Source organism: Zosterops lateralis, assembly GCF_965231275.1.
Source record: "Zosterops lateralis genome assembly, chromosome: 18".
Lineage (NCBI taxonomy): Eukaryota > Metazoa > Chordata > Aves > Passeriformes > Zosteropidae > Zosterops > Zosterops lateralis.
The window spans coordinates 2,774,493-2,782,916 of NC_139778.1; the positions used below are offsets into that span (position 1 = coordinate 2,774,493).

At 54.8% G+C, this 8,424-nt stretch overlaps 1 protein-coding gene across 1 annotated transcript; it reads left to right on the forward strand.

The window, feature by feature from the left end:
- Positions 1–481: 481 nt before the first annotated feature.
- Positions 482–2,940, forward strand: GALR2 (galanin receptor 2; the record flags this gene model as incomplete). The annotated part of the gene is made up of 2 exons (XM_083874860.1): positions 482–822; positions 2,160–2,940. The coding sequence occupies 2 exons, from the start codon at positions 482–484 to the stop codon at positions 2,938–2,940; spliced, it is 1,122 nt and encodes a 373-aa protein (XP_083730986.1).
- Positions 2,941–8,424: the final 5,484 nt, after the last annotated feature.

Consider the following 8,424-nt stretch of genomic DNA (forward strand, 5'->3'; position numbering starts at 1 on the left):
GGCTCCCCCGCTTCTCCCCCCCTGCCCCGGCGGGACCCCCGCACGCTCCCCCTGCACCCCCCTTTCCCCTGCAGCTCCCGTGCGCTCCCTGTGCGCCCCTTTTACCTTCTCTCCCTTCCCCGTGCATCCCTGGTGCACTCACCGCTGTGCTCTCCTTGCACCCCCTTTTCCCGTGCATCCCTTCTGTGCTCCCCGCCGTGCTCTCTGTGCACTCCCTTTCCCGTGCGATCCCTTTTCCTTTGCATCCCTGCTGCACTCCCCACGGCACCTCTATTCCTGTCCACCCCTTTCCTGTACATCCCTGGTGCTCTCCTCACTGGCCTTTCCCTGCACTCCCTTTCCCTTCTCCTCCCTTCTGTGCTCCCCAGCGTTCTCTCCCTGCACCCCTTTCCCGTGCAATCCCTGTACACCCCACACTGATCTCTCTGTGCCTTCTCCACGCACGTTCCCCCCTCCAGCCCCTGTCCGTGCCCTCCCGGCCATGAACGGCTCCCTGGCGGGCTCCGGGGGGGGCTGGCAGCCCGAGTCCGTGATCATCCCACTCGTGTACCTCATCATCTTCCTCGTGGGCACGGTGGGCAACAGCCTGGTCCTGGCTGTGCTGCTGCGCAATGGGCAGGTGAAGAACACGACCAACCTCTTCATCCTCAACCTGGGGCTGGCCGACCTCTGCTTCATCCTCTTCTGCGTCCCCTTCCAAGCCACCATCTACACCCTGGAGGGATGGGTGTTCGGACCCTTCATGTGCAAGGCTGTCCACTTCTTCATCTACCTCACCATGTATGCCAGCAGCTTCACCCTGGCCACCGTCTCCCTCGACAGGTAGGAAAGGGAATGGTGGGGGGGGGGCTCCCTGCACCCTGAGGCTCCCCTTTCTCTGGATCCCACTGGGGCACAGAGGGGACAAAATCCCCTGGAGCTGAATCCTGACTGCTGTGAACTCCTGGGGCTCCTGGGGGAATCAAGGAGCATTTCCCTGTTGATATGTGCAAGGAAGTGCAACCACTCAGCACGAGGTTCTGCAGAGGGCAGGATGGGGATCCTGGCCCCAGTGCCCAGCTGGAGAAAGCTTTCAGACCTCAAAGCTGTAGGACTGGGATTTATCCACAGGCCCTGGCAGTGAAGTGGGGATGAAAAATGAGAAAGAAGCAAAGGTCAGTCCCTGTGCAGTTCTGGCCTTCCTGGGATGCAAGAGAGAGCCCCTATCCTCCCAACAGCCCTCAGCAAAGCAGGCAGACATTGAGGAGGAAAAAACTCTGGGATGTTTGAGCTGAGACACTGATTTTCCCACCCTCCCCTTCTATTAGCAAAAAGCCCCTCTCTGTCCTGGTGCTATCTCTTGTCCCAGTGATTATCCCAGCCTGTCCCAGGGTGAGTTTTGCTGGGAAGCCTGTTGCTCCTGCCTGTGCTTTACCTCTGCAAGGGCCAGTGAGGCATGACCCTGCAGCAAGAGGCTGAGAGCTCCTGGTGCTGCTCCACTCTGTGCCCGAAACCTGTGAGATGGGATGTGGAAAGTCCATGTGCCAGTCCCCTGGGTGGCCCTGGAGCCCAGCTGGATGTGTCCTGCCATTCCCAGCACAGCACTGCACTGGCTGCTGACAGCACCCCCCGGAGCTAAAGCACATCCAGGGGCTGCCTCTCCCCCTGTATCCTACAGAGCAGAGGGAACAGATGTGTTGAGCAAGGGAGGGCTTGCACAAGCCTCAGATCTGGGTGCAATTAAGGGACCAGCTAATTAGAGAACTGAAAAGGGGTGAAGTGCTCTCATGTGTGCCAGTACAAGGAATGCTGTGTCTGGGGATCCTGGGCACTTGCTCCTGCCTTTGTATCCTCACTGCTCCAGTCACTTGTGCCAGACAGCGATGGTCAAGTGAAGGTTTGCTGGATTAGGGGAGGAACAGAATGGGACTATCCCCATTGTCCCCACAACCACTGCTGAGAGCAGAGGGTGATGAACAGGGTCGGGGAGAGAATCTTCCTCAATCCTTTGTGCTGCACAGGGTCCCTGAGAAGCACCAGGGAATCAGTTGTGTGACTGACTAACTGCCCTGGAAAGTTCAAATCCATCATTTCTGCCCTCTCTCCAGTCTGCTCCTGGCAACGCTCCCTCCATGCCCTCCCCAGGACTGCAGCCATTTCCCTCTCCCTTTCCCGTGCAGGTATTTGGCCATACGATACCCCCTGCACTCCAGGGAGCTGAGGACACCCAGGAACGCCCTCCTGGCCATTTGTCTCATCTGGGGGCTCTCCTTCATCTTCTCGGGCCCTTATCTCAGCTACTACCAGGAGTTCCAGCTGGCCAACCTGACTGTCTGCCACCCCATCTGGGAGATCTCCCAGCGCAAGATCATGGACGTCTGCACCTTCATCTTCAGCTACATCATCCCCGTGCTCATCCTGAGCCTCACTTACGTGCGGACTATTCGCTACCTGTGGCAGTCCGTGGACCCTCTCCAAGACATGTCAGAGTCCAAGAAGGCCAAGAGGAAGGTCACCAGGATGATCATCATCGTTGCCATCCTGTTCTGCCTCTGCTGGCTGCCCCATCACCTGGTCATCCTCTGCATGTGGTTCGGGTACTTCCCCCTCAACCACACCACGTACGTGCTCCGCATCCTCTCGCACGTCATCTCCTACGCCAACTCCTGCGTCAACCCCATCGTCTACGCCCTGGTCTCCAAACACTTCCGCAAGGGCTTCAAGAAGATCTTCAGCTGCCTCCTGCGCAAGAAGGCAGCACACAAGGTGCACGTGGCCCAGGCTGCCAACACGGTCAGCATGCTGGAGGCAGAGCTCAGTGAGGTGACCCAGCTGAGCGAGGTCCTGCCCGGCCACTCCAGTGTGCGCTGCAGGGTCCCCACACAGCCCTGGGGGCAGGCAGAGCTGGGGGGACAGCAGCAGGGAGCAGATGGCTCCTCTGTCACCTTCAACGTCAGCTAGCAGAGCTTCCTCCCACCCCACGGCTTTGCAGTCTCCTGCAGCATTGCAAGCCTGGGGCTGGGCTAGGTTTTGGGTTGAAATGGGACCAGTTGAACCATTTTCAATCAAATGCATCCAGATATTATAACTGTGATGCTGCTTATACAAACTCTGCCAAGAACCAGCCAAGGACAGGACAAATCCTTACACCAAACACTTGCTGAGAGTGTTCACTGCCATATGTAAATACCTGTTGCTCTGTCATGGATGGACTTACTACTCTCTGTTGCATCTGCACCCAGAGCCTTTGAAAAGCTCTGGTCCCTCCAACCAGCACAGCATCTGGAGTTGGTGGGTGCACTTTTAGGGACATTTGGAGAGTCTTATTTGTTTGTGTCCTGGTTTAGGAGCTGCATCCAGGGGCAGGGCTGGGCACAAACCCAGCTCCAACAGGGAAATCCAGGAGTGAAGCACAGAAGGTCACCAAGGACCAAGGGGAGGGAGGTTGGTTGCCAGGGAAGGACAGACATGGACTCGTGGTAGGGGAAGGATTTTAATGCTTCTGGACAGCTCAGCATCTCAAGCAGGTGAGGTGCTTGTGGAGACAAGCAGGGCACTGACACTGCTTCCCTGAGGTGGGACAGCCAGGGCTGTGTGAGAGCTGGGGAAGCCTCAATAAAGTCCCTCCATCCCACTTGCTGTGTCCAGCTCCTTTCAGAAAGCCCCAGAGCTGCAGGAGAGGAGAGGCTGGGGGGTGGTGGGACCTGCTGGATGCCGGGACGCTGAGAGGGGATGGAGGATGTGGCTGGTGCTCGAACACATCCCTGGAGGGGGGCACTGCAGCACAGGAATGTCACTGCACCCGCTTCGTGCAGCTGCCCACAAGAGGCTGCTGTGATTCACACTCCCATCTCCTAACGCTGCAAAAGCTCCAGGGGTGCCTGAGCCCTGTGACTGCCACCAGCCAAAGGCTTTAAGTGAAGACCTCCCTTTTCTTCATCAGAAGAGCATCACCGGATTAGAATCAAGCCACTCTTTTGAACCCCCCGTGGCAGAGCACAGACAGAGGGGGTGGCAGAAGTGCAGGGGAGCTGGGATGAGCTGTGCTGTGCATCCCTGCAATTCCCAGGTGTGAACCCCAACAGCCCCCATGAGGGTCATTTCTCTATAAACTGCCGTTCCAGAGGCCCTAAGTCTGTCTGCACAGATTTCACTGCTGTGAATCCCCATGGCAGAACTCCCCAGGACTGGGACAGGTACTTCTATCCAGGACCCTGGCTCTCCCTGGAGTTCTAGTCTTGACACAGCCCTCTTCCACCCAGCCCCAGTGCTTGGCCTTGTTATCTTGAGAAGCTGTTGACTGTAAAACATTTCTTTTCCCCTGCTGAGTGTTATTATAACCAGATCTTCCTCTCCCCACAGAGAGGGCCATAAATTGGCCACCTTCTCCTGTCAGTAGTGGTGATATTTAGTCTAGTCCTGTTCCCGGCGTAAGTCACAGAGAGCAGGGTATAAGCAGCTCCATTAATTACATCTGCATTTATCTCCCCGCTCGACCCTTCACAGCCAGTGAAAACATTGAAGCAGCTGCACAAACACAGCTAAAAGCCTTACTATCCTCGTGCCCTCATCTGCCTCTGCTCCGAGAGCCACAGGATCTGACTCCAATGGATCCCACACACACTGAGGGGTTCAATCCACTCTCCTGGACAGTTATCAGCTCACCTTGGGGATGGAGATGTTGGCCCACCACCTCTGCACTGCCCAAGGGTGCAGGTCCCTGTGCTGGCATGGCAGGGGGTGCAATATCCCCATGTCCCCTGTCAGAGACACTGATTCTGCTCCCCCATCCATCCCACCCCAGCCTTTCTGACAAGCCTCCCAAGCCCATGGCTGACCCTGCCCTGCCTTGCTAACTGCCCTAGAGCTGCCCAGCCACACCATTACCACTTTGAAGGCATGTCCCATGACACCCCTAACTCAGCTCCCAGCCCAACACATCACCCTCTCCCAGGCTGTAGACACCCCTGAAACCTGCTTATTTCTGGTCACTATTCAGCAATGAGGTCCCAAAAGGTGACAGCAGGCTGGGGGCAGGCTCTGCACAGCTCCCAGCCTGAGGGGGGGTGCACCTCACTGCTGCCTCCAGCACCCCCAAATCCCCTCTGACATGCACCATGGCTCACAGGGCTGCTCTCACCCTCTCCAGGAGCAGAGAGGGGCTTGGTGATGGTCAGACAGCAAGGTCAGGGCTCTGTGTTGTGACACATCCAACACCCCTCCTCATTTCAAGTATCCTCACCCATCAGTTGGCTATCACTTGTCTGCAGGCTGTAAGAGTGAAGCCTGGGCCAGATCATTACACTGTTTACAGCAAATACAGAATTAGAGAAAAAAGCCCCCTCTAGCTTATCTGACACTGTCCCTGCTCATCTGAGGAGGAAACCATTGCCCTCACCCCCAGCCTGTGCCTTGACGAGCCCTCCAAGGGCAAACACAATGTTTTGCTGCCAACACAGAACTATACTGGGAAGTTACTTTCCCCTCAAATAACAGAGCATATCAGGCCCAGATGGAAAAGACAAGAGCATCAGGATCTGCTGACACTCAACATGCTCCCAGCTGAGAGAAATGGGCTCCTGGTCCATCCCCTTGGGAGGTTTTATTTTAAATTAAGAGCACTTCAAGTCCCTATGTTCCAGTTAAAAATGAATAAAAGCATATTTAACTAGAAGTGAAAAATGGATAGGCTAAACTGAGCCCCATCAAGCCCAAGAGTGGGCAGGGAGATGAGGGACACTTGGCTGAAACCTCAGTTAGTGTGAGCTTTCCATGCAGATTTATCACTAAGGTTAGAGAAGTTATTTTGGTTTGTGGGCTTTTTCAAGTACTTACTCTGCCAAATTTGCTCTTCAGTCTGAGGAGGCAGCAGGTGGCACCCCCAGACCCCGGCACAGCCCCCAGCATGGGCTGCTGGGCAGCTAAAAAATATACCATGGAGAAATGGGGCTCTGGCCCCAAAAGCTTGGAAATTAGAGACATGTTCCCTATGTCAGGGAAGAATGGGAGGTGAGGGAAGGGCATCAAACCCCACAGGAGCCTTGGGGGAAGCAAAGGGGGAGGCAAGAAGGGGTTTATCCCTATCTGTGGCCCCTTGCCATGGTCTCAACACAACTCCAGGCTCCACTCTCAGGTCTCAGAGGGGTGTGAAGGGCTCAGCTGTGAGAGGGTCAGGCTGTGCTGGCTGCCATGGTCGCTCTTAATTAACGTGCTGCAAACACATTCTTTACCATAAAAAGCCAAGGAGAACACAGAGCCCTCCCATGGCACTTGAGAGCGTTGGACACAAGCTCAGCCTGGAGGCTCCCCTGCTCCCACCCTGAGGAAGGGGTGGCTCAGGAAAAAACTTGCTGCTGCTCCCAAAGCAGGTCTGTCTCCCCACATGCATTCCCTGTGCAGGGGAGAGGCAGACAGTGGGGGAACACTTAGAGCCAGGCTAAGTGGGAGGCTGGATTTAGGGAACAGGGACCAGGTGGTTCAGCTTTCTCTTTATCTCAGGGAAATGAGGGTCTTGATTCCCACGTGGGAGCAGCAGAAGTTACCTGTTTCCCCAGGGAATCACCACCTCCAGCTCTTCCTCACTGCACAAGTATCACCAAGCCCATCTCTCAACCCCCCGCAGCCTCTTACCCCCTTTCCTTCTTTCAGATGCAGCCAGGGCATCCCTGGGGTAGAAACAATGCAGTGAGCTACTGGTGCTGGTAATGGAGTGACCTGGGGCAAAAGGCTGACAGCAAAGCCCAGAAAGGCCTCTTTTGGTGGGGGCCATGCAAAGGCATTCCCAGACCCTCTGGAGAACAGGATGTGGCCCCATCCCAGACCCTTGAAAAATCTCATGCATTTTCTTTGGGCTCTGGTTGGCACAAAAGCATCAGCTCAGGAAGGATTTCAGTTCTGCACACTAAAGCTCAGGTGCTCCAGTAAAGCTGCAGGCAAAGCTCCCTCTCCCCTCTCCTGGCTTTCCCTGTGACCGTTCTGGGTGAATTGCCTCACCCTGGGAGCAGCTGCAATAAAACATGTTTTACAGCTCAGCATGAATTCCATACACTCTCCTCAAGAAAGAAATTCATATCAGGCTGCTGCAGTGTCAAAAACAGATTCAGAAAGATGGAATCCAGCTCCTGGTGAGTGTCAGGGTGTGTATCCAGCAGACTCAACACTGCACAACACAGAAGTCAGCAGAGCTTTGCTTATGTATAAAAACACTGTCCGGCGCCTGCTGGCCTCCAGAGGCTCTTGGAGCTGGCAGAGGTTAAAAACAGCAAGTACAAGATCTCAGGTTTCCACAGACATTTGAGATGTGACAGCAGGAGGAAAGTTTCTACAGGGAGGGTTCTTGTGTTGGCACTGTGAGCTTGCATGGTCAGACACAAAGAAACAGTCAGGTGAAGTGGTCAAGACTTGAACTCACACCGTGGTCCAGCTCTGGGCTGGACGAGCCTGTCAGAACTGTGTTGTTCAGGCATTTGCTACACTAGGCTGATGAAGAGAAGATCAGGGGGTCAGAAAGGGGGCAGGAGCTACCTGAATAAACATCTGTCTGATGTTTAGGAAGGCACAGTGCAGGCAGGCAGCTGGGTCTGCCACAGCATGACCTGTGCTCTCATCAAGGTTCTAACATCCAACAGCTCTTCCACTCTTGGGCTCATCATCAGCAAACACTGCTGTAAACACTGCTCAGGTGAATGATGGATTTGCTCCAAACTGCAAAGCAGCAGCTATTGAAAGTGCTCCTCGCTCTATGGAAACCTGTATTTCTATTGTTACAGGCAAACAATGGAGCAGGCAGCAGGAGAGAGGGAGAGAGGAGCAACAAGTGCCTGGCCAGAGACCACAGATACGACACAGGTGCTCCAACGCTCTGAAAAGCCTTGGTGCAAAGTGTCAGAGTCCAGATCCTGATTCAAAGCCTGTCAGGATTGCTCCAAGGCATGTGGGAGAGCAGCACTTGCTCTTCACATGCTTCCCATGGGTCAAACAAAGGGAATGGGCTTGGCTGCTTGCAGGGAAGAGATGCATCAGATTTAGGAAGACAGGACACAAACAGGGATGGGAGGAACGTGCTGAGTGGAAATCACTATGGGAACACTTGCTCTGCCTCAGGTCAATAAGGAGCAGCACTCAGCCAGGCCACCATGGAGCTCCCTCTGCTTCCCCTGCTCTGCCACAGCTCCAGGCCCTGCCATCACCCCACTGCCTCACGTGGAACAAACCACTGATACAGGTCCATTTTTGGGGTAAAACATCCCTGTACACGACTGGACTGCAGCCCCCCAAATCCCAGTTAGCATTGAGCAGCATCACTGAAATAGGTAACAGCTGAGATTAACAATGGGAAAATAATTTGGGATCCTATACAACTGAGATTCCCCAAACCCATTAGGGAGGCAGGTGGCACTATTTGGAGCTCACAGCCTCCTGCCCTGAACAGAAGGGATGTACTCA